Source organism: Natator depressus, chromosome 6, assembly GCF_965152275.1.
Source record: "Natator depressus isolate rNatDep1 chromosome 6, rNatDep2.hap1, whole genome shotgun sequence".
Classification (NCBI taxonomy): Eukaryota; Metazoa; Chordata; order Testudines; family Cheloniidae; genus Natator; species Natator depressus.
In genome coordinates this window covers 125,088,502-125,115,141 of record NC_134239.1, presented here as the reverse complement: position 1 = coordinate 125,115,141, position 26,640 = coordinate 125,088,502, and the positions used below count along the sequence as shown (strand labels likewise).

The following is a 26,640-nucleotide window of genomic DNA, read 5'->3' as shown; positions in this document are numbered from 1 at the left end:
CTCAAGGAACCCCCGCTCCTCACCACCCGGGGCTGGCTCCCCCCTGACCCGAGCTCCATACCCCATGACACCCATGGCTGGGGCTGGCCCCCAAACCCCCTGTTGCCCGTGGCTGGGGATGACCTCCCCAAGCTCTGCGCTGCCTGCAGCTGGGGCTGAACGCCTGAGCCCCCACTGCCTATGGCCAGCTCCGTGCCCCGTGCAGCCTGCGGCTGGGGCTGACCCCCGCACTGCCCAGGGCTGGGGCGGGCTCACTCCCTCCCCCCCGCCCCGAGCTCCATGCCCCATGCGGCTGGGGTTGAGCACCCGAGCCCTATGCCTCCCGTTGCTGGGGCTGCCCCCGAGACCCACTGCCTGGCACCTTGTGTCGCCATACCCCCAACGTTCCTCTGCCCCGCCCCTTGGGGGGCACACCGACCTTTGTGGTAAACTGGGCATTTGTTTGTTTGCTCTTCCCAACTAATCAGGGCAAAAGCGGGACAAATGCCCATTTTTGTAAAAAGAAGTCAGGACGGCTGGGACAGCGCTTACAAACGGGACTGTCCCGGCCAGAACGGGACATATGGTCACCCTACCTCCCTCATCTCCCACTGAAGTCAACAGAGCTGAGGGCTGTTGTCGTAACTGCGGCCGAGCAGGGCCTACTTTAACGGTAAGCCTACCTGCTGAACAGGGGGTGAAGGTTCGTGAATGGTCACAACGATCTGCGACAGAACACGGGTTAAGAAAAGATGTGAGGACGACTGAATCACTTCAGTCAGAACGGCTCCGCCGATTTCACTCAAGGGCTGGGTTAAAATTACGACCGGTAACCAAGAGGCGCAGAGGCTCAGAAATCAGAAAGCTTTGAACTGACCTTCAGCTTATGCTCGTGCTCCTTGTTGACTCGGGACAGCAGCTGGGCTTTCCTCCTGTTGAGCGCATCAATGAGGGCATCACACTGTGCCACCAGGCAAGCTTCGAACTCCACACTGTTCTCCTGTGTTAACAAAGCACAGCTCACAGCCCCGGGGATTTCCCTGCGCCTGCTGCAGCCCCTCCAGCAGGGAGGAGGGCTCGTCTGGAGGGGTCCCCCCCACATGTTAACTGCTCTGACTCTGGAAGCTCCCATTGGCCCCTTGCCCCTCTAGACATGTCCCTTCAGCCTCTCGCTGGCCAGTCAACTGGGATCGGAAATAGCTCTCGGGAGGTGGCTTGGAGCGGAGTCCACGTCTGGGTAAGGGTGGGAGGTTTTCCAGCAGCAGACTGGCTGGTCAGGGAGGGCGTGTGGGGTGGGGTGAGGGGAGGGAACTGGGAGTGGGGGGGAGCCTGAAGGGGCTGTGCAAGGTTGTCTTGGGGAGGGATAACAGGAGGCTGGAATGCGTTTGGGAGCTTAGATTAGATGCTGTGAGCAAATATAGAAGGAACTGGAATAGCAGAAACCAGGTGGAGTTTACTGAGGGTGAATATATTTGTCCCAGTGTTTTAAGGGTTAAACAAGTTAGTTCTTCCTGCCTTCACCTAGTGAAAGAGTTACTTTGTGCGACATACTAACCCTTAACTGCAGGAACCCTGGGTAACAGCTCTGGACCCCTGTGATCGCTCTATATCTAGCAGTGTTTATTCAGATCCCAATCCTGCAAGGCCCTACTCAGGGATGTAATTTTACTCACGTAATCAGGCCCATCGAAGGTAATGGGACTAGTGGCATGAATGAGAAATACTTAGGGAGTAAGGGTGGCAGGAGCAAGGAGATAATGTGGGATTGTGAAGGCATGAATAGCCACCTGTGAACTTCTCTGAGCCCCCTAAGAGCTGGAGGGCAGGCTACATGGAAGGTAAGTTCCTTTAAGTAATTAACCATACACATCTACGCAGTGCTGTAAATGGCTTTATTGCCTTAGGGCTAATGTGTCTCATCCCCAAAAGATTTCAGTTTTCATCTGTACGTTATCAACGTTATGCTCATTTGGGCCTTTAATAATTCCTGAATTCTGAAGAATTCCCTGAGCTGTCGGAATTTATATTCGTTTGGGGGTGTTCGTTGGGATGGGGAAATCCTGATGTTTTGAGGCTATTACATTCATTTGGTCATTTCACGTGGTTGTGAGCCTTGATTCCGGGGGTTATCAAACCAAACAGTCACTGCACACAACACTGAGTGGTACCTCTGTACCCGGCGAAGGCACAATCTCGTCCCTATGTCCAGCAGAGCTCTCTCAAAAGGCTGCGTAAAATGGGGCCAAGTTGTTAGCAATTGGCCCAGCCTATAACATGAAATCTTGTCAATAACACATTGGTTTTAAATCAATCACAAGTATCAGTGCAGTGCTATGGTGACGGTTTTGGGTCATCAGGTCAGAGGTTCCAGTTTACCTTTTGCAGGGTCTGATTCTGCAGCCCTTACTCAGGTGAGACATCTCACTAAATTCAACGGGCTAGGTTACCATTATCGTTATTTATTATGTATATTGCCATAGCACCCAGGAGCCCCAGTCCTGGACCAGGACTACATTGCGCTAGGTGCTGTACAAACACAGAACAAAAAGATGGCCCCTGCCCCAGAGCGTACCCCTGTAATCTTCACTGGGAGTGCTCATGTGCTTAGAGTTGAGGACACGTTAAGTGCTTCGCTTAGCTGGGGCCTCCCTGAATCGAATATGGCTACTCGTGTGAGCAAGTGAAGCCAGTGGGACAACGCGTGTGAGGAAGTGCTCACCAGGAAGGGCGAGGGCTGCACTATCTCACCCAGTGGGCCTACTTGCATGAGGAAGAACTACAGGCTGGCTAGACTTTGCCACTCACACTGAATATTACCTTACTCTGAGTAGCCCCACTGGGTGAGATGTGGCTGCTCATAGAGTGAGCTACACCTCTCAGTGTGATTACGTGTGGCTGAATCAGGCCCTGAATGAGCAAGTGCTGGAGATCAGGATCATAATGGGGAGGACACGGCTAATTCAGTAACTGCCTACATGAAATAAGTTCCTGGACATCCAGGCTTTGGAACTGTCAAGTGCTTCCATCCACACTGCTCCCCCGGAGATAGGTTCACATCAGCCACGTACAAACGGGGGCAGGAAATCCTGCTGGAAAAGGCATCTGACCTAAACCCACCACGCTGGGAGGAAGAAGCTAGGCACAGGGGAAGGCTGCACTTTGGCTGGGAGGGGGCGGGGAAGTGGGTATTTGAATTTGGCAGCAGCAGAGACCGATTGAGGGATCAGCCGCTGCTGCCTTGGGAAAGACAGAAAGTGGGTCACTGTTCCTGAGGCCTGAGTGGACAGCAACACGGGCTGTCCAGCCACAGAGAGCAGCACTTGACACAGTCAGATTTTAAGCCACTTCTGTCTGAAGGTTTGTTAAACATTAACCTTGAAAGCATGTTTTACTGCAGTGCCATGCTCATTCCACTCATGTGGAAGGCTTCGGTTAGGAATCCACATTCATGCCATCCCCAGATCTCCAGGGACAGGGCAGCTGGCATTTAGCCTCCACTGAAAAACCATATGCAGCTCTGTCTCCAGCTGGGGATCAGAAAGGGCCAGACTGTGGCCTGCATCCTGCTCCTGATACCCCTCTCCCACTGAATCACACTTTGCTGTATGGAAGATCCTGGTGATTTCAGTGCAGTAAGGTACTGCTCAGTGAGGGGTCAGAATCTGGCCCCAAATGGCCTGATTTTACACACACACACACAACAGCGTGACTCCAGTATTCCCAAAGAATAGCTAAAGAATTGAAGCAAAAGAAACTTCAAACAAATTCCCTTAAAAATCGGACCAACATGTTTAAGCTCCCACATGTTGTGGGTGGGGCTAGGAAGACGAGCCTTTTACATTGCTTCTCCTACAACTGGCTCACTGACAGCCCTGCTGATTGCAAGTTAGAAGCAGAACTGGTATCTGCTGCTAGAGATCCACATTCCTTTGTCAAAGCCAGGACAGGCTGAGCGTCAGTGTTGCTCTGTGGGCAAGGAGGTGGAAGACTGGCTGTGATAATTGTCTAGTAGCAGCTGCTCCTTGCAGATACACAAGGAGGCATTAGTGACAATCCCAGAGAGAAGGGGAGTGAGTGGAGCTAGCCCAGCAGTGCAGGAGTCTGGAGGAGAGATGCAAAGGGGTCCCTTGGTGTGGGGCCAGCAGTGTACGCGGTAGGGAGGTCACCAGGCAAAGACAAGACACAGAGGTGATGCATGAAGTCACAAATGGCGTATTAACCTGTTGGGGGTTTGTTTCTCTAGCGGGTTGGTATGGTACCTGGATTTGCTGAACCATGTTTCGTAGCTGCACCAGGAACTCTTTGGCTTCCTTGGCTCTGTCTGACAATCCATTCAGTGCCTGGGAGAGCTGGCTCTGCATGCAGAAAGAAATACAAAGCAGGTTAGCAATAAACAGGGCATACAGGAGCAGGCAGTCAAGGGATGGCATTAATTCACACCAAGAAACATGTATTCTGGCCTCAGACCTTAAGTGGAAGAGGCATTGTCTAGTGATTGCCCTGGAGTTCAGGGTCCAAACCCAGACTCCCTTCAGCTGTGTGACCTTGGGCAAATCACTGGAGTTAACCCTGAACTTCAGTTTCCCCAAATGTAAACAGTGAGAGGAAGGATGGTCCAGTGGTTAGGATACTACCATGGGACTTGGGAGCCTTGGATTCAGCTCCCCTTGAGACTTTCCTGTGTGACCTTGGCCCAGTCACTTAGGGCTTGTCTACACAAATATTTAGTTTGCGGCAAACGAGGATGTGAATCTAACCCGCACTAGCCTTTCACTACAGGGCAGCTCAAAGATGAATGGGTGGGTTTGACGAGCCTTTAGCTGAATAATAAATAGACACAAAGGCTGAAAGTTTCAAACTCAGGATCCTAAAGCTAGGCAACTAAATCCACATGCAGGCACCCATGCAAGTGGCCTGAGTTTTAGGAGATGAGCACTATAGTCCCATTGTGCTCGGCACCTTTATCTAAATACTTATGGTAGTTTATCAGCCTGGTACACAAAATGGAACAAATTAGTGGCACTCCTGGCTCAAAAGGTGACTTTTTGGATGTCAAAGTGAATCTCTTTTAAACTACCTTACAGTGGTTTCTATGTCCCCATGGCAGATAATGACACCTAACTGCATTGTTATTTTGATTTTCCTAGATTTATAGAGCCCCCTTTGCCGCAGTACCCAAGCACCCTCAATTGGAGCTATTAAAATAACTTTCGACTGAACGGGTTTCCATAAGAAAATGCTATTTTCCCAAAATTGAAATGTTTTTGCAGAAATGTGGCGATTTTGATGAAATTTTTGATGAAAACATTTAGAAATTATTTGAAATTGAAATGGACTTTTATTTCATGTTGACTACTAAATATAGTATACTATAGTAACAATTCACTTCACTTCTCGACTCCTTTTCCTATTTACACAGGGTTGGGGGTGCCAACGATTCTTCGTCACTCCTTACGGTCCATGGCATGAGTCTGTAGGTCTTGAAGTTCCAGTCCTTTTCTCTTCAAATTTGTCTAGCCAGAGTCTTCCCATCGTATCCTCAGTCTTCCACGTCCTTTCTTGCTGTCCTCTTCTTCCCACGCTTTCTTTCTGCTCCCATTTTTATCACACGTCCCGCCCACCTCAAAATGTGCACTCTCCAGCCTATCTACCATTAAGAGTCCCAAGTTCATCTTCCCCCTAATTTCTTCTACACACACTGTGACTATCCCTCCACTTGCCGGCCATTAATTAATTAAATTATATTATATTTATTAATGTTTCAACATTATCTAAACTAAACCTTTCAATAAGGTTGTTTCAGTGTTTCTGAATAAGTTATTTTTGGAACTTCGGTCCTGTGAGAAATTTTGAAATTGGAACTTTTCATCCTGAGTCAGGGGGAAAACATATTTCAAAAGGTTGGAATTTCCCACGAGCTGGAAATTCCATTCTGCAACCAGCTCCACCCAGAATCTTTATATATTTATCCTCATAACTCCCCTGACAGGCAGGGTAGTGCTATTACGTCCATTTGACAGATGGACACCGAAGCACAGAGAGGCTAAGTGATTTGCCCACGGTCATACAGAAAATCTGTGGCGCAGCAAGGAATTGAACACAGCTCTCCTGGGTCCCAGGTTAGCACCTGTCCCTTTCAACACTAACCGTGCAGCAACCTCCCACCTGGTCTACTCCAGCAGGACCTGACAGAGCTGAGTAGCAAAACACAATACTGTTGCTACTACTAAATATCTGGCAGTTTTCATTTTCATAGGGCTTTCCAAACATTAACTAAGGGATCCTCCCAGCTCCCCCGTGATTTTGATAAGTGTTATCTCCAGATCTAGGCAACTAATCAACAGCCAACAACCTACTCAAAGGATTTAGCCTCTTTTGTCGGTTGCAAATTGTCAACAAACACACTGCAGTTTTTTTGTTTGAAACACACACTGGTTGAACAATTCCTGCAAACAGTGCTTGAGAGCAGGTTCTTGCAAGTTGCACGTTATTTAAATTAGAAGGATTCTGACTGGACGCAGAGATGACAGGCTATGTTTCCGTTCACGGATTGGATGGGTACAGCTCGTTGAATCACGTCTCCAGTGCGAATGCCCATGAATACAAATGCAACATTCGCTTTCTGAAATACGCCATCACGTTGGCTACAACGCTGCTGTTTCTATGAACATCCCTGCAGGCGAAGGTATTTGCTAGAATATTTGTGGAACGTGATTGCCAGAGGGACACAAACACAGCCAATGAAAATTCATTTAGACATCTCAACCATTGTCTTATCAACCCATTTCTGATCACTTCCATCCGACCCCCGGGATAATGAGGTAGAGCAGCCTGGAGGGGGATCAGTGTCTGAGCTGGAATTAGAAGTCAGTCCCGGGTTCAGACAGCTACACCAGGACTCATGCTCAATGCACACAACCCCATCCACGGCACCATTCTCCTAAGTGCACTTTGGGTGCCCCTCTGGAGACACCACATTGACTCTGGTAGCTGCGGGGTGCTCCTCACCCCTGAAAATCAAGCCTCACGTGTCTCAAGACAGGCACTCAAAATCAGCAGCCCCTTTCAGGCCTGGGATAGGTAGTTGAGCCCCAGATTTCAGCACTCCTTCCCCCCCCGCCCATAGTTCCGGGGGTCCCGTTTTAGGGCTTTTGCTGTGGGCTTGTCTCCAAAAGTTTTGCAGAACGTAATTGGCAGAAAAACGATTTCAGGGGTAAAACATATTTCTCCTTCACGTTATGGAAGTGCCTAGAAGCCCCAGCATGCAAGGTGCTGTACTAGGGTGGGCAACTTTCTCATTTGTGAAAATTGGACACTGAGTGCCAGAACATCCTCCATCTCCTGCTCCACCTCTTTCCCTTCAGGCCCTGCCCCCGCCGCTCCTCTTCCCCCTGCCCCCCCCATCGCTCGCTGCTTTCTCCACCACCCTCCCCCTGCCAGCTGAGGGTGGTGGAGGGGTGACTGGAGCAGGATGCTGGAGAGAGGCTGGGCTCTGGAAGTGGGGGCTGAGGGGGGCAGGGTGGGGGAGGGAGAGCCGCGCTCTGGGGGCGAGGGTGGGTGACACAGGCAAGGCGGGGGAGCTGCGTTCCAGGGGTGGGTGGGGGAGTGGGGCAGGATGGGGGAGGGGCAGCCCTGCTCGGGCAGGATGGGGGAGCCGCTTGCACCTCTCTCTGCCAGAGCCTTCCTGAGTGCTCCACCAGGCTCCAGCAGCAGCTGCTGCTCTTCCCGCCCTCCAGTGGTGGAGGCTGGTTACTGCAGGTAACGAGACTTCTCGTGTCCAGTCAGCAGTGCTGACCGGACATTGCCAGATTCCCTTTTTGACCGGATTTTCAGGCAACCCTATGCTGTCCATGCATACGTGTACAGTCCCAATCTCCAGCTCCAAGAGTTTACAGTCTGAACAGACAAGGGGAGACATGGTGGAGGGACTTGCCCAGGGTCTCCCTGCAAGCCAGCGGCAGAGCTGGGAACAGAGCCTAGGTCTCTAGAATCCAAGTTCCAAGCTGCAGCTATTGTCCCACCTTATTAACATGAAAGCCCCCCCCCCCACACTCTGGAAGTCCCAACCGTCTGACAAGTGGAGCTGTTTTAAAGGGGTCAGCGGTGACAATAACTGCACAACAGGTGTGCGATGCGACTGCTCCTTCCTTCCTTTTAGCCCTCATTATTGTCAGCGTGGCTGGAGGTCTGCGGCTTGATTACTGGCAAGGCTGGCTCTCAGCAAAATGGAGCTCCAGCTGCAAAACTGCTCGCTCCCGTGACTACATCCTTGCAGTCAATCGCTCCTATATTATGCAAACAGGGAGCTGACATGATGATGCACAGCAATGCTGAATGTTGCTCAATGGCAGCAAATGAGGAAGGGATACCAGGGAATTATAGGCAACTGGACAGCAGCAGAGCAGAGGGATCCGTAGGTATAGGAAATCCATCGGCCGGAGCTTTTTTCCCTCTCTCAGGCCCCAAGAGCTGTCTCTGTTTATCTAATTCAGTGATTCCAAAGAGATCTGCAGAGCCGGGGCTGGAGGTGGGAAACAGGGCAGGGGGCCGTCTTTTATTTGTGGAGATTGAGCTGGAAGGCAGTAAAAACCCTGGGAACCACATTTTGTCTCACACACAAAAAAAAGAGCTGTACAAATCGGTCCCAGTAGTTCCGTTTCCATTTGCTCCTAGCTAGCAGCTTCTCCCCTGTGCAGAAAGGTAGCCCAGTGATTATTGCTTGTTGCTTTAGTTTTGCAACACACTTAATTCTTGCCTTTGAACGGTAATGGAGATTTTCTGCATCCGGGCTCCACGTCAACCCCCCCCACCCCCCCGGTAAAACCATGAGCAGACTGCTGGAGCCAGGGAGATGGAATGCCTTTCTCTCCACCATAGTGCATTAGCCTGTGCTCTCCACATATGTTATGTATAAGAGGGCAGAGGTACAATTCAAACAGCTGTCTCTTTAATTTCTGGACAGGAATGAGTGTAGTTTCTTTGCTGTTTACTTTGCAATTCACTTCAAGTAATTTGCTGGCCGTTTTTAGGTTTGTGTTCTTTTTTTTGTGGCAGTCCCTCGAGATGCAAAGTCAAATGCTGCAGCTACTGAGTCAGTGACGTGCACCGAGCTCAATTTGTCCTCTGCATGCCGCGTGTTCTGTGCGCCGCCAGTTTCAGCCTCCTGTGCTTTTTGCACAATGCTCTTGCAGGCTTCTCTCCATTGGTCCTGATTTCAAGACACTATTTTTCCACCTTGGCGTCTTACTCCAAATCTCTGCTCACCACGGGCATGCAAGGAAACAGGATGAAGAGCTACTGACTGACAGCGCAGGAAGGGACAGGAGATCATAGCGTGCAGTGCCTGGCAACATTGTGCGAGGCTAAAATTAAAAAAAAAAAAAGAAATTTGTATTATCAAAGAGATTAGACTGTAAACGAGTGGCAACAGTTTAATGGCCCAGAAAATCACCTTAGTGCTGTTTTCACAGGAAGCTTTAATACAACCTCCATGATTTCTGCATTTCCTGTGTAATTTATTGTGGCAGAGTCATTAGGACAGGGAGCTAATTGGTAAAGGTGTGTCTAATAAAAACAGCCTCGCTCAGTCAGCCCCGCACCCCTCCCCCACCTGCATCACCGTGGGATAAAGGGATGCTGCTGAGACCCTTTTCCCAGAGAGCAGCAGGGCCTGATTTGGATCTCCCTTACCCTGGTGTAAATCAGGAGAGTGCAGCGGAGAAACACTGGTGTAAAAGAGGCGTGGGATCAGAACCAGGCCCTACAGAGTTGACCCCTGGCTAGATCAGCGTAACTGGGCACGGTGGTGGGCGAAATTCTTTGCTGGTGCAAACTTGTGCGGCTCCAGTGAAGGCACTGATGCTGCACGTATTTACACCTGGAGAGAATCTGACCCATTCGTTTTTAGTATCTGGGTCTGAGAATTCCATCATCCAATTACTGTGGATAAAAGCAGCCTAGAAAATAAACCGACGGTTCCATTTGCTTCGCTGTTCACCTGTAATGGTCCAGATCCTTTGCCACTGCAGTGACTTTCACCCAGCCACAAAGCCTTGTCTTCAGCACCGTGGTCTTGCTTCCACACTTAGTCCTTACATCAGCGCCGAAATGAAACATGCAGCGGCTTCAGGGTGGCAATACAACACTTGGCTTTCGCCTCCCGTCAGCACGTGAACGTTATCTCAGTGCCAGGTGGCCCCCTTCCCTGCAGGATTCTGCTCTGCCAGCCCCCATTACTCCCTTAGCTTTCAGAGGTGGGCGAGAGTCATTTCCATAATTAAAGCCAAGCCACTTTAATGAAGCGATCTGCACTGCGGAGGCCAGGGGGCTCTGCATCGCCTGGCAATAGCCCGTCTTCAGTCACTTATTCTTCCCACTGTGGCCCAATGCCAATGCTTGTGTTTGTCTTTACACAGCTAGCCCTACCTGACTGTCAGGAGCAGATGCTAAAGAACCTGCTGACCTACTACTGGGCATCTTCCCCCTACCCAGGCTGTGGTGGTGGGCAAGGACCCAGCCAGTGGAGGGTGCTGTGTCACCCAGTTCAATGCCCTGTCAGTAGAGGGCTCCATAATCCCCAGCGGGTGTGTGTAGGGTGGGAGAGGTTGCAGAGGCAGGAGCCTGGCAGCTTGCTGTAGAGAGAAGCGTGGATCGCAGGCAGCCTGAGAGGTGGGACTGGACGCAGGGCTTGGCAGCACAGGATACAAAGCAGCAGCCCACAAGCAGGAGGCGTGGGGACAACCCTACACAGGACGGCAAAAACGTGGCGGGCCCGGACCCTGCACTGAGACTGTTACCTTTATAGCTCCCTACTGCACTCCCCCAGGGGCAGCTGGGCTGGGGTTTTGATGAAGTCTTGGAGCCCACGGAATTGTGAGAGCCTGGGCAAAGCCTCCTCTGTGATCCCTGTCAATGTGTGAGTGCCAGGGCCCACAGAGCCCAGTGCCCAGACAACTTGCAGCACTGGCCTCCAAAACCGCTGCACACGGGCACTCTGCCAGACTCTACATGGCCCTGGTGGATACCAGCGCTCTGCAGCGGGGTGGCTTACAATACACTCCCAGCTGTGGCCTCGCAATCTGAGCGTGCGCCTCCAGCCCAGCAGGCTTGAAGGATCCGCTGAGTGAGGATGCCTGAGAGTACAAAGGTGATACTGAAAACCCCTTTCCAGCAGGGCTGGAGACATGTTCAGCACGAAGACCTCCAGCAGATATCTGTACAACCCACAACAATTAGCTACCAACTATCTGCTTGCTATCCCGGTATACCCAGCTGTGAATGCCCTTTGCACTGCACCCACGAAGACAATGTCTGACTAGGCCACCTGCTATTGCAAAGAAACGTGGCGAGACCATCTAAAAGCTCCAAGTCATCATGTTTGGTCCATTAAGCAACGTTAATTCGTGCTAAATGACAATGCAGCACCTGTGGAAATGCATGCGGGGGACTTGCATGAATGCAAAACATACTCATTAAGGTTAGTGCAACAACATGGAATACAATCTGCATTCACAATGACAGGGCACAGAGAAACAATGGCTTACTGGTTTTTTAATGTGCAGCAGTAGCTGTTAATTGGTCTGTCGGGTCTGTAAAGCCTAGCCTGCTAGTACATTTCCTAAGAACCTCTGCCCTTGGAAGAGACCCTAACTCTACAACAGGCTTTTGCTTCTGAGGATTTAAACAGTCAGGCGCATTAAACAGACACACAGATTTTACATGAGAAAATAACTCAGCAAGCCACACTTGTGTGGGCGTATTTAGTGCAGGCGAAAGACACCACCAGCGCTGCAGCATCCACAGAACGGGGACAGCATGGGTATGAACTGGGGGAGGGTGTTGTGATGGGGTTTGTACCCCAGACCGGCACAGAATGAGTTTTCTGGTGCCAGACGGCAATCAGCGCTCCTGCTTGCACCTGAAGGGTGGGCCAGGCCCAGTTTAGGAGTAGGCCCAGCAGCGAGGAGCAGGGTGACTAACAAAGGTAGGACTTCAGGGCAGTAGAAGAGAGGCAGGAGGCCCTGGGAGAGGGTCAGCCTTGAGGTCCTCGCCTGAGAAGGGAGCTCTGGGAAGCTATAGGGGAGGAGCAACCTCTTGTAGTGAGCCTGGCCAAAACCAAGGTGGGACGTTTCTCTGAAAGCTCTGGTCTAGGAGTTATCTGGGGGAAGGTCTCTGGTCTGCACTATACAGGTCAGGCCAGATGATCACAATAGTCCCGTGTGGCCTATGACAAGGGCCAGACCCCAGTGAGGTAGCCCTGGAGTTGGGGTTCTGGAGGAAGGAGGCAGGAGACACAAAGATCCTTAGGGGAGGCAAACAGCAGCTGGGTGTCTAGGGAGAAAGTCCTGGGAGGTGTTGCTTAGTACAAGAGCCAAGCAGAACTTGGCTGAGCCTGGGAAGGGGTGAAGGATCTGCTGAGAAGTGAGCCCAGGCGGGACTGAGGAAAAGGGCCTAGAGACAGGCCAAGAGAGGAAGCAAGGAGTCTGACGGAACAGGCCTTAGCTGCTCACTACAGGGTCCTGGGACTGGAACCCAGGGTACGGAAGGGCCTGGGTTCCCCGATCAGCCCCCGAGGACCACGGTGGGAAAGGCCCCTGATACAAAGAACCATCGACCCTAGAGTCGGGCCAAAGTCCGGATGTGAGGTTGTTGGAATGTTTGCTGGAACTCTTGCTTGCCCCGGAAGGTGGGACTCTTAGTGACTTGGCCGCAGCGAAGAGTCACGAGAAGAAGCAGACCACCGTAGGGCGGGAGTGGCTGCCGGCCAAGGGCGCCAGAGGAAGACAGCCTGCAATGCCATGCCCAGCACAAGCGGATGCGCCAACTGGTGAGTCACAGGTCTGTGCGTGTGTGGGGGGAGGATCCCAGAAGAAACAGAACAAGTGACAAAGATTTAGAAGGACCAAGTGAGGGTGAGTAGGGAGGCGTGAATTGGAAGGAGGCCGGATGACTGAGGTGGGGAGGCATGAACGAGGCAGATGCCGAAGACGTGGGAGCACTGCTTAGCTCTCAGGCCGGCAGAAAAGACGTTTTGACAGTCACTAGATTCACGAGGCAGAGTTAAGGTGAAGTTTGGTCTAACGTCCCGTGTGATGAGCTTGGTTTTCAGCTGATTTCGCTCCACGGCCCAGCTCCTCAGTTGGCGTCAATCGGCATAGTTCCACTGGTGCCCGCGGGACTGCTCAGGCACTTAAAGTTAAGCCTGTGCTCAAGTGCTTTGCAGTGCGCTCAGCCCCTCGGAGGCTCCGACATGGGACATAAGTGGTGCATGGGTCACTTGTACGAACTGTTTGCACGGGGTGAGCTTGGAGCGTTCTCCGCCGTGGGCACTGGTCCTTTCGAAGCAGTGGGATTTCAGTTAGGCTCTGTAACTATGGGCCACTCCTGCCCAGGAACAGGCCGTGAACAGCAGCAGAGGTTGCAATCCAGAGCTAAGGCAAGCAGGTGAATGAGCACAATTAAAATGCAGGAACGCTCTGCTCGTTTTGCTCTTCAAACCAAAGGCGGTGGCTCCTTTTTCCAAGCCAGCCCCTGCTTGTCCTGACACACTCCCCTCAATGTGCTAGAAGAGGCGTGCATAGCGCGCATTAGCGTTAATGGGAGTTATGCGTTTAAATCCCCATTCCCACAGCACCGAGATGGGAACACAGCCCCGTTCTGTGCCCTTTGTAATAGCTCTGTATCCCTCCTTTTCAGGGAGGGCTTACCAAGGGATTTTTGTCATTCTTGGATTTTCTGCCATCCCAGAGCTGGAATGAATGCACTCCAGTACCAAGACAGCGAAAGCTTGTGTTATAGGGATTGACTGACATGCTGTGACTCCGGGAGAGCGATAGGGCAGGGCTGTGGGTTTCCAGGCAGGACAATGTGTGTTTTCTCCTTATTCAGCAGAAATCTCCTCCCTCTTCTTCAGTTTCACACTGGGGGAGCCCAGTGGACATGGATGGAGTTACTCCAGATTTAGGCTGGAATAAGTGAGAGGAGAATGAGGTCTATTGTTTTTAAATCCATTCAGTCTCACTAGACTTTGAATGATAAAAACATGACTGAAGGTCTCATTTCTACGAGGAGTTGTGGTAGCCTGACCGGTAATGTTTCCAGCCGGGGCCAGGGGAAGGGTTGGGAACTGATATAGCTGGCATTGCAGTGACAGGAGCAAGATGGAGCTATTTGGGGTACTCACTGCGCCAGAAATTCCTTCTTAGGTTCCTGAGCTGGACAACACAAACAGACCTCGCAGTGATCTCAGCTGCTGCCCAAGCTACCCTATCAGCTAGCTACGGGTAAGTGACCAGGAGAGTAGAGAGGACAGTAAGAGGATTCCTTTCTTGGAAAACTCAGAAAACGTAGTATGCGCAAGAACCTGTTGTATAATAACATGAGCCCAGGCCATTACGAACTACTGTGCGAATCTGCACGGAGCCATAGCCCCATGTGGCAGAGAGCCTGGAATACGTCTTGTTCATTTGGACTTTCCTTTGTTGTTGTAACAGAAATTACCTGGGCAACATGCCAAATATTATAAAAGAAAAATAACTGCTTCTCTGGTCTATAGCAGCCTTTCTTGAGGCCTTGTTCACACACTTGAATTGTGCTGGTTTAACAAATCAGTTTTTAAACCGACTTAAATAAAAGGACACAATCATCCTCTGTGTGGACACTCTTAAATTGGTTTCCAACCAGTTTATATCGGTTCATCTTAATTCAGATTAAAGAACAGTTTCAGTTAAATGGGTGCAACTTTCACATGCCCTGAAAGTTACTTGTGTCCCAGTCCTTACTGGGGTACGTCTGCCACTTCCAGGGCACCAGGCCTCTACGGCAACGGCTGCAGCACCCTGTCAGAGAACGTGGAATGAGCAAATATTTGGGAAAGGCACCTGGCATGGTGCTCAGTAGAGAAAGGCAAGCTGGTAGGAATCATCTGGACCCACAGACAAAAAGACAGGAGGCCCCTAGTCTCACAGCACAAGAACAACGGGACATGCCTTGGAAATGAAAGGTGGCAAATTCAAAATAGATAAAAGGAAATGCATTTTCACTCAACGCACCGAGACTGAGGAACTCACTGCCACAGGTTAATCGTTGAGGTCAAGAATGTAGCAAGATTCAAAAAGGGATCAGGCATTTATGTGACTATGCAGAGTTACACCACCTAATGTTAACATACTTTTTGGAAGAGGTATTAAACCTCATGCACCAGGGTTTGCCAATCTCTAACTACTAGGGATTATGGGAGATCCAAAATGGAGGGTCTGGTACTGGCTATTGTTGGAAATAGGACCCTGGACTAGAAGGATCTCGAGCATGATAGTCTGGTTTCCTAACAAGCAGGTCTGATGAGAATTACCTCACTTTAAGCTTTATTGGCTTTCAGTAGCACATCGGGAGATTAAAATCTCAATGTATTGGCGACTGCAGACGTGAAAAAGGTCCGACTGGGTGAAAAGCCCACTTAATGAGCCAGCGGGAAGATCTGCCAAGTAAACTGTTGACAATGCTCACTGAACCGTCAAGAGAATGCACAGTGAAATCGGGCAGTGTGCCCCTTTTGACTAAGGGCATCCAAAGTATCTCTTGACACATGTGATGAGACGTATTTGGATCAACATATTGTTGTAATGTTCTCTTCTTAGCAATGTAGATGCCACAGTAACCCTTTAAATCTGGACAGTTAATCAGAGCATTACACCAAAAGCACAGACTAATATTCTGCAAGCAAGCTCATCCTCTGTGTTAGTGACGGTAATACTGGCCTTTTGACTGTGAGTTTAGCCAATGACATTTTTAAATTAAATGTATCGATCACTATTGTAATGAAGGCAACAATAGAAAAACTGTATTGTAATGCATATTGCAATGTTTTCACTCTCCCTGATGGATAGTTTTGAACCTGGTGGGTCCCAGGAGAATTTTAACTTCCACTCCCCCCTCATTACTCAATATCTCTAAGAAGCTATTGAGAGAACTGGCGAGACAACACGAGTACACAGCTAGGAGTACACAAAACACCCCTCCTGCACCATCCCCCAGCTCCTTCAATATCAGCACCTAGATGAAGAGCAGGAGGGATGCTGTCTCCTCTCTAACATCCCTCACTTCTGCGGGCATCTGTCCTCAGCTTGTTAAATTGGGGTCCTTTTAGATCTCTGTGCTTCTGGATGACCCAATAAACACAGCAGCCAAAATCATCCACTCATGACTGTGATTGTAGAGAAGATTGTGCCCCATGCTAGTGGATTCAGGTCTGGCTAAGCATCCAGGGTCACTAGGGCTGAGTCCTGCAATCTGTGTTACCTAGGAATGGAGCCGTACACCCTGAAAAAGCACCAACAGGTACAAAATGCAGCAGCTCATCTGTTTGTCAACACTAAACAGATCACCCAGCTGCTCTGCACTGGCTCTCCATTGAATAAGCAGCCCAAGGTCTCTATTCTGATATTCAAAGCATTGGGACTGGCTCCAGCTACCCTTTCCTCTGCAACCATGACAACCCAGGGCAGCTGCCTTCCACTAGAACAATGATGGGTGAGACTTCTGAGTGCAGGAGCCACCACAGACATACAAGCTAGATCCTGGAGCTCATGGGCAGGGCTCCCCTGCCCTCCCTTGGCTCTTGTCATGCAGACAAGCGGAAGGCCAGAGTCCAAAGTGCAAGCAATGCGATGTTTATTGGGGTTAACAAGCAAGCATAACCACCGCTCTGTACACCAGCAGAGCTTCCTTCCCCGTTCCTCCTTCTCAACAGGCTTAATTATACCAGTAGTGCTCGCCCCTGGTACCACCCCTTACAATTGAAGGTCATATTCAGTTTTGGAGGGTCTTGAGTCCGGGGGCTTTGGTCCCACCTCATGGAAGGGGTAGGGAGTGAGGTTGTGCACCAACCAAGGCCACCTCTCCTTTGGCTTTTAGGGTTTCTTATACCTCCCCCCCGGCCATCCTCTTTGCCCCTCCCAACTGGATGCTTGAGGTCGTCTTGAGATAGGAGTCGAGGCAGTCATATATTAAACTCCCACCAAAATCAGCAACCCTTTAGCTCTATTTCTTGTCTTTTCTCATTATGCTAAAAAACCCCACCTGGCTGGGCAGAAGCAACACCCAGTGTCTTTGTTCCTTGTTCACACATGTTAGCAAGGATATAAGAATACAAAAAATCAAACGGGCAAACAAACCCAACTTTCTATCTCAGGCAAACATACAGGCCTAAATACTATCGTGCCATCCCTAACACTCATGAGCTGGGACCGCTCCATATGGAGAACTAAAGGGCGAGCTCATTTCTTCAGCGTAGCTTCATCAACAAGTTCTGCACGTGGGCCTCCCCCGACTGCCCCCCTGTAACTACCCAGGCTGTTTTCCCTACAGGGTGGGAAGGAGAAAGGGAAAAGAGAGGTAAATTATTAATATTTCTAAATACTTGACAGGCATTCAGGTATTACAGTGATGGGGCCCACAAAAGTATCTCCCTTGGTAGGTAGACAGAGTGGTTACAGTGGGGCGTGTGGCATAAATGAGTTCATACAAAAAGAGGAGCAAAAACGTAATCTTTGACCAGCTCTGCTAGTAACCCTGAATGTCTGAAGAACTATAATGGAGGTTGGGGCTGATGTCATGAGCGGTTTTCTTTTTAAAGCAGGAGAGCTACGTCCTTCCGCTCTTGCTGCAAGGTTACTGTGTGTGACACCTGGCTAATTAGAATTGGGTGTTTCATTAAAAAATAAATAGCAGAAGTTGATGAAGCTAAACGGCTGTTGGCTTTCTGTTCTGAGAGGGAGGGTTTGAGTTTAGGACTAAAAGCGTCCCAGCAAGCTCCACCTTAGTGCACCCTTTCAGCAACTTGACTTGCTTGGGCTGACAGGGGATTTGCACTCAGGACCTTCAAGTGCTAAAGACACGAGCCTCTGCCACTTGAGCTAAAACCAAAGGCTCTGTAACTGTGAGTTTGTGTCCAGCCATGAGAGTGGGACAGAGACCCACATTCTTTTAGTGAGGGTTAGAGTCATTTCTTGTACGAGACAGCCATCGTACAGTCCCTTATAGCTCAGCCAACCTTTTGGTGCAATTGAAACTAATCTTCAGGCGATTGTATTCTCAGGTGAAAACTATTTGAAAAATCAGAGGTTTCCCAGGGTCCTTACCAGGGACGGGCAAAAACTTGGCAGTTTCCACTGAGTTTTTATCCTGCGATTTTTGGATTAATTAAAACCTGAAATGCAGGTTGTGTCTGCGCACCTAGAGTAATGGAACAGCAACAAAAAAGGACTCCCAAAAACTCCCCTGTGAGCGGAGAACAAGACGTTTTCACATCTCCACCAGCCAAGCAGTGCTCAGCATCCCCTGAAGCCCTTACACTCCCGTATTATGCTGAGAGCCGTCTCACGCAGCCCTCTGAATGTTAAGGAATGAAGGCTGGTGAGGCGGCAAGTAATAAGCAAAGAAGCACAGAAATCCTAGCAGCTTCAATAGGGAAAGGACTGGTTTAATTTGTCTGTCAGTGGATCATGGATGGCCTTGCTTAGGGTGCCATAACTGTGCAGCTTCACTTCATGGTGGACAGGAAGGATGGCCTGGTGGTTCAGTCACTGCACTGGGACTTGAGCAATCTGTGTTCATCTCTGCTACAGACTTGCTGTGTGACCTTGGGCAAGTTACTTAACCTTTCTGCTCCTCATCTGTAAACAAGGAGCATAAAATGCCCTTTGTCTTGTTTAGAGTGTGAATTATTTGGGGACAGGGACTGTCTTGTGTGTGCGTGTGTGTGTGTACACAGAACCTAGCACAATGGGCCCAGATCGGACCTTTCAGTGCTGCTGCAGTACACAGTACTAATACTCTCTTCTTGCCCTGCAAGATCCCCAAAAGATATATTCCCTTACACTAGCCTGGGGAGCCGTACCTGGTGGCGACTGCCTTGATTTCTGAGCAGGTGTCAGGAACAGGGAAGACAGTCCAATCTCTGTGATGTTCTGCACTGAGATACTGACCAGGAGAAGCTCCATTCATGAGGCTGGAAAAATGCAAGATATGTCCCCACTCATCCACTCGGATGGCTGGAGATAGCCCCAAACACATAACAGGGACTTTAAAACATTCCTGCTCTTCCTCTATACACAGGGCTAGAACCGGAGCTGGTGTAAATCGGCATAGCTCCATTGACTGCCACAATGCCACTTCAAATTACGCCCTCTCAGGATCTGGCCCATTGTAAAGCAGTGAGTAACTCATGCCAGATAGCTAGGACCTGGTATAGTTTCCTGTACTGCGCCTCCCTGCCCCTTGCAGCTGCCTAGCCTGACGGGTCAAGGCCACACCAGCAGAACCTCTGATTATACATTCCCCTTTAATTTCAGATTGGATGCTGGGAGCCTTCCCCGTCGCTACTTCTGACTCATCCCCCAGCCTCTCTCATTCCCCCCACCCCCAGCTGCTCTGCTCTACTAATCCTGGTCCCCCAAAGCAGCATTTGCAACCCAGTCACAAGGCAGCCAGCTAATTACATTCAGCACACCCTCTAACGACGACAGGCTATTAATTCCAAAGGCTTGTTTCGTGAAGGTCACGGAAGAGAGGGGTTTTCACAGCTGCTGACGAAGAAGAAGAAGAGTATTGGAATTCCTTCGCGCTCTGGAAGCCTCGTGGGTGGATGCAGAATACCCCGCTGTGAAACCCAGCGAGCCACTTTGTGTCCCTGGACAGCTGCCCTCGTTGTCAGGCCCACCCCGCCCTCCGCACAGCTGTCTGGAAATCTCTGTAATGCCTCAGGCTGGAAGCCTGATCAAAAGCCACATGAAGTCAATGGAAAGGCTGCCATTGATTCTGAGCTGTGGATCAGGCCTCATGTGCTTATGTGAGAAGCAGACTTGGGTGAATGATGCTTTCTATTGCCTGTGGGTCTGATGCAGCCCCACTGTCCCTGTGCTAGTCCCACATCCTTCCCTCTTTGCACGGCAGATGGGCCCACATATCAGACCTCTCTCCAAATCTGGGGATATTCGGGTCGCAGGTATTTGGCTCGAGCCCACCTTCGCTTTACACAGCTCGCTGTTAGGACGCTCTCCGTCTGAGGTAAAGCTCCCAAGAGAGCAGCGAAGAGCCAGTAGCAGAGGGGAGGGTGTGCATTTCTCAGCTGATATGTGGACTGGGGCTCTGGGGCTGGAGCTGCAGGATAGAGGCCCCTCCTCCGACCCGAGCAGGTCCAGGACGGGGGAGGGCTGCCCCAGCTGCACCTGGGACTGGACCGCTGTGGCCGTGCTTGGGGCCAGCCTGGGCCGCGCCGCAGCAGAGCTGGGGCTTGGGGAGGGGTGCCCTACGCCCCGGATGCAGCAGGTTGGGGGCCAGGCTAGGTGAGGGTTGGGGGAGGAGCGCCCCTCCCCTGGCCGGTCCCCGGCCGTTGCAGGTCCCCAGGCAGGTTCCCTGAGCGCCTGCAAGGTGCTAAATAGGGTGCTGCGCGAGCTTACAGGGAACTTAGCTCTCAACCTTTCCAGACTACTGTACCCCTTTCAGGAGTCTGATTTGTCTTGTGTACCCCCAAAGTTTCACCTCACTTAAAAACTACTTGTTTACAAAATCAGACAAAAATGCAAAAAAGTGTCACAGCACCATATTACTGAACAATGGCCAACTTTCTCAGTTTTACCATATAAATTATAAAATCAGTCAATTGGAATAGACATATTGTACTTACATTTCAGGGTATAGTCTATAGAGCAGTATAAACAAGTATATACCTGTACCCCTGGTTGAGAAGCCCTGTACTAGACCAGCCGGCTCCAGGGCCAGCATTGCTACCGAAATCAGGCCGCGCACGAACTAGAGCTGCTGCAGCCAGTGCCTTTGCTTCATTAAGGTCCTTGGGTACACTTGCAAGGGTCGCTCCTCCTGCAGCTTCACATCCGAGACATGGCTGCATGCCAGCACAGGGCAGGGACGGGGTAAGAAACTTGGCTTCCGTCTCTCTCAAAGTGGCCTGCACTAAATGCCACAAGGTCTTTTTCAGTTCCATGCCAGCTGTTTCATCATGACAGTGCACTGAAGTGTGGCTATGATCCTTGCTGAGCGCTTGGTCATAAATGCTGGGACCACGGAGGAGTGTCACGGAGAAATACAGATTACCAAGGATAAACCGTAGCGGCACAGAGCACTAAAAGCTATGGAATTAGGCTGTGTGCCATGCCTGTGATGCTGTGCCCAAAGTGACCCCAGCGGGGCAGATATGCTGCTGCAGACATGGAGACATTGATGGGCGAATAGACTGGCTGCTGGGTGAATTGATACTGTGTGCACAAATACGAGGACAGATGAATGGATGCATGGCTATGCACAGATTTGGTAGGTCCATGCTTATGACATGCTGCAGGGTTTGAGGGTGGCATTAAGAATGCAGTAGACACTTCTATTAGCAAAGAGGAAGGGGACTAATAGTTATTTACCTTCACTGTCCCCAGAAGGTATCATGCAGAATTCCTGACGTTGCACCGTTTTGGTGCCCATCAGTGGCAGAGACAGACACACAGTAGTTCTGGTGCACCTCTTGCCCCTAGTCTTGGATGCTGTAACGTACAAGGGCAGCTCCGCACTGCACGGAGTGCTTGCTAAAAATACGTTTGGCTATTTAGGACAGGATCTTTGCATCTGCTAAATGGGGAACATCAGGTTTTATTCAGCTGGGTTTGAAGATTCTCTAGAGTCTGAGAAAGCTTTCACCCTGCGGGCAAGCTGTGTTAATACAAAGCGCTGGATACACTGGAGGCTGACAGGCTGAGTTCCTGTATTTCTGTTTTAGTGCAAGAGCTGGGGGGTGGCTGGGGCTCTCGGTTGCCAATATACTTTATGTACTATGGTGATGGACAGCAGTGCAAAACCCTAACATGGATTTTTTTTCTGGGATGTCGGAACCCTGTGATGTTGTCACCTTACAGCGCATGCAGCGGGAAAGATGGGTGGGTGAAAGGACTTAAAATCCACATCAGCACCAACCCCCCCGCACCTCCCATCCTTGTTTTCAGCTTGTCTCCTTATTTCATGGGGGAAAGGATAGCAACTCTTCCAGGAAAGAGACTTCAGAAAACAGCCTGGAGATGGGGGTAGTTGCCAAAATCACCACTGGATTTGTATTACCCCATTGACAGGAGCGGCGAGCCAAAATTGGGGTCTAATAGTTTGTTCTGGTTAGAAGGAGATAGTCGGGTATTTCTCTGAATCAGTTTTATTTACAAAAAATGAACAAAGTCCCGTGTCTCTGAACACAGAAGGAATCAAAGAATAGGAAAGAGCTTCTTTTGCTCACAACCCCAAGAATACTCTTTTCAGCCTGCACCTCTGACCCAAAAGCCTCTCCTCTGGCTTTTTCCAGGGTCAGACACTGTGCATTCAGCTGCTCCTTCTGCCTGGCTTACTCTCCCATTATCAGTGGAGAAGCAAAACACACACACAAAATACTCAGCAAAGCTGGTCGCCCGCACAGGCCTGGTCATCCTGCGCAGGTTCACATTCCCCTTGTGTCTTAAGCGGGGACTTGTGATTAACTTATCCCTACGTCATGTGAATAGCAGGGCACATTCACACCCCTCTGTCTCAATGAGGTTTGTGAGCCATCCAGTCTCCAGTCTCTCAGCATAACAGTATGAAATATTTTCACTTGAGTTTATTTTTGTAATAAAATATTGCATAACATTCTCGTGATCTGCTGTGATGTTTAGACCAATACGGAAGATGGCTTCTCTGTTAGCCAAAGAGTTCTTGTGATATTTCTCATCAGACTTGTCGGGATGAACACCTGGTCATGGAGCCACAAGAGCTGCGCTATGCCCAGCTTCGAAACAGTCCCTGGGAGGAACCCCTTCAGCGAGCCAGACCCTCAGGGGTTCCACTCTGCCTTAAGGGTAGGCCACGTGGCCTCTGGGCTCCAACACTCCTGTTTCACACCACGAGTTCTGCCCCAAAAAACAACGAGGAGTCTGGAGGCACCTTAGAGACTAAGAGGTTTATTTACTCTGCCCAGTGATTCCCACTAAGGCAGACTCTGGGTCAGAGACTTTTACACTCCTCAGTGACCCAGGGCCCTGACCAAGTCTTTGCAGTGACACCAGGCAGCGCTTTCAAAACAGAGGCGGGTTTATTAGTCAACTGGAACAGAGCCTTGGGAAGGCCTTAACCTTTGCTTCTGTGTGCTAACCTAAGACACCGTCCACATTGCCCAAGCCTGTGCAGTCAGCCAGCCAAGCTGCCGAGGAATCTTATCCCGAACTCTGGAATCTTCTCAATTGCCTATTGAGCTCTAGAGAGGAAAAACTCCTGGCTCTGTCCCCATACAAAACCCATGCAGCAGGCCCCCCTCAACCCTAAGCACTCCAGACACAATTCTGTCACATCTGTGATTCATCCCGGTTCGCCTGATAACCAGGGAACACTCTGCATTGTACAGCTGTGAGGTCCTCCTGCCACTTGGCACCTCACACAGTGACAAGACAAAGTACGTGGGTTACGAGGGGGGAAATCTGGACAATTCTGAGCAGCTTTACTTTCCCTCCTCGATGATACAGGCCTTTCTGAGAACTGCCACCATCTCTTGACCTCTCATTAGCCCTCTGGGAGTGCCTTGAATGCTCAAAGATCTAGGGCTGGACCCTCAACAAGTGTAAATCAGCACAGCTCCATTGATTTCAGTGGCGCGCCATGGATCTACACCAGCCGAGGATCTGACCCATAAAGTACCCGTCCTAATTACAAGCAGAACTGCTGGCTTCTAATATGCATTCCGCTCTGTCAGCTTCCATTGAGGATGCTCTGCTCTTCACAAGAGGAAGCATATATACTGCACAAAGCGCTCGTGTCCTTCCTCCAGCATCCAAAAGCAAAGCCTGGGCTTTGTCTCCCAGCTGACGTCATTTCTGTTTGCCCTGGAGTGCCAGGCAGGAGCTCCGTGCCGTTACCAAGTCACAGGTGCAGTGATGGCCAATGTCGGAACGGAGCCGGCAGGTTCCTCTGCCAGAATAAAACCTGGGCGAGGGAGGTTATCTGCCTGCAGCCCTGCCTCCAGCAGCGTGCAGTGTAACAAGCTTTCTCCTGGGTATTTGGCTGGCTTGAGCCAATGTAAAGGCGGCGCTAAACGACGAGCGCTTGTTCTTGGCAGCGGAGGCCTGCCGGTGGCACGGCAGCTAATCTTCTTCCCCCTTCTCCCGCTCCCATCTCACACCCGCCACTATCTCCAGCCCACAGATTCGGCGTGACCGCCATGTAAAAGGCGGCTGTCACGGCTGTCTAGACAGGAGCCACAGAGGCGGAGGCTGCCGGCCAATCCCAAGGCTCCAGTCAGTAACGGCGAGGAACACAAGCCATCTCAGAGGTAGGCGGCACGGGGCCATTCAAGTTCACACAGCCTGGTGCTGCTGGCCAGCTCCTATGTACAACTGTGAGACAAAACGCACATCTCAGCCAAAACCACCGTGTCCCCTTATTGCCCCCATCCCTAGAAATATATCAGTCCTGTCTGTGCTGAGCATTTCCCCCTTCCCATGGGAGCTGCCCAAGAGTTTGTCAATGCGTCGTTAAAGTCACAGTATCGTTTACTGCGATGCCTTTCTAAGCACCTTAGCAAGGGCCAGGGTCGTCTGTCAAGTGTTGGGGTGACCGAGGTCAGCTGTTATCCGTTCAGGCCAGGTTAGATTTGTGTAACCCAGGGGCTATTAAAAATGCTCATGCGAACGCAAAGGCTATGCTCAGTAATCAAGAGAGACAGGGATGGGGAATTGTGTGTATAAACCCTGGGAAAGCAGCAGGGATAGGCAGACAGAGCTGTAGTAGGACAGGGCATGCTCACAGGAGACAAGAAAGGAGACATTAAAAGGTACGTCTATACTGTAATTATTTTACACACAAACATGCCCGCCCCACTGGCCCCGCACACACAGAGAAAAGAACAGTGCATCTCCTTTCGCAGGCAGAATACATTCAAATGCCCGGGGCTGTAAATAAGATGGGGATCGATCCTTTTCAGCCCTTTCAGAAATCCTTTCATTCCCTCTTGTGCGTCTCAGAGATTTCCCTTTCCCTGGGAGCTCAGCTTGACCCCTGGGAGAGACAGTCAGCGCTCAGCCTTCTTCTGGCCTCTTACACTGTTGCTGTTAGCAACTTCTAATTTACATTTAAGCCCTGGCATGTTTAATTTCACACTGTCTTGGTAACGTTCTAATCTCCAGTAGCAGCAATGGGTATGTTCTCTAGCAGCCCGTCCTTACTGGGGCCTGATTCTCATTTACACCGACACCCCCTGCCACTGCTCTGACAAGGATACGGACGCTCGCTGTAAGCCCCTTTGCACTGCTCAGGGGGCGTAAAGGGATCATAGCGCAAATGCCAATCAGGCCCTAGGTTCTCTAAAGGTTCTTTCTAAAGGTGGAGTTTTGAAAATCGCCTGCTGCAACTTTATCACCATCTGCTGTAAGCATAAAGTCAGCTAGGAACCAGGAAAACAATTCAAAGTGACTAAGGCCTTGTCTATACTACAGAGTTTTAACGACAAAAGTTATGCCGCTTTAATTAAACCGCTGATGCACGTCCACACGATACTCCTTATGTTGGCAGAACGCATCCACACTAGCAGCTCCTGCATCGACACAGAGAGCAGTGCACTGTGGGTAGCTATCCCACTGTGCAACTGGCTGCAGGGTGCTGTGGGAAGGGTTTGCAATGCCTCTTGGGGCAGGAACCGCGTCACACGATGCAGGTTTCTCAATCCCATCCTTCCGTGGGCATCCTAGTAGACTGCCTGCCGCTTTTCAACCTTTGTTTGAAGACACTTGCAGATCTGACAAAAGCAGGTATCTCGGCAACTGGCGTCAGACCAATAAGCGTCAGCGCATACAGCAGATAATGTGCTGATACCAGTAAGCTAGGAGAGGAATAAAAGAAATAAGCTATTTGAGAAATTAGTGCCTCTCTCGGATGTAGTGCAAATTGCTGCAGATAAATCACTGCGAAAGGCAGGCACACACGTTACAACCATAAACGTTTCATTTTCTGTAATGACTTACTGAGTCACGCCTAGAGGAATGTCGGCATAATGACTGCTGATTATGGCCGTTTGCTCTCTGGCATAGGGCGCGCGGATATATGGCTGCGAATGCGCATTTGGTGGCATTTCCAAATTGTCTGGGAAATGGGAGGTTCATTTGTCACTGCTTTTACGTCCTTTGCGATGAATGTGATTGCAGCCGCGGGAAAGGCAGAGAACAGTGCAGGCAACTAACAGTGATTCAGCTCAGCGGGCTGCAGGCAGCTTCCCTCTGGGACTCAGTCTGCGAGTAATGGGACAGATCCTCAGCTGGTGGAGATCTGCGTTGCACCACTAAGTCAATGGAGCGCTGCTGATTTATCCCCGCTGAGGACTTGGCCCATTAAGGACTGATCTTACAGGAAGAAAGAGTACATAACAAAACAGTCTAAATTCCTCTCTGGAAAAGCTGAAAAAAATTCCCCTCCCAAAGACAGTGACCCGCCCCCCCCATGTATGCAAGTGTTGCCAGAGAAAAGGAAAGGATAGTGGGCTAGACTCTCCAGTTCAGCTGAGCTGTGCTCAGTGCAAGGCACTATGTGTGTGCAAGGGAAAGGTGGCTTTACACCCCCTCTGCAGCTGTCCAATCCTCCCAATGGCCAACCACTGGG

General features: G+C 50.4%; 1 protein-coding gene across 11 annotated transcripts in view; it reads right to left on the bottom strand.

The window, feature by feature from the left end:
- Positions 1-26,640, bottom strand: part of TRIM9 (tripartite motif containing 9) — a 121,095-nt gene that overhangs the window by 49,048 nt on the left and 45,407 nt on the right. For 6 of the 11 annotated variants that reach the window (XM_074956532.1, XM_074956535.1, XM_074956539.1 and 3 more), the window contains exons 2-3: positions 4,239-4,334; positions 857-979 (exon numbers count right to left, since the gene is read on the bottom strand). In XM_074956532.1, the coding sequence (XP_074812633.1) occupies positions 857-979; positions 4,239-4,334 (219 nt within the window). Of the gene's footprint in view, positions 1-856; positions 980-4,199; positions 4,335-26,640 lie in introns of all 11 variants that reach the window. The other 5 variants (XM_074956530.1, XM_074956534.1, XM_074956536.1 and 2 more) reach the window with 1 other exon arrangement.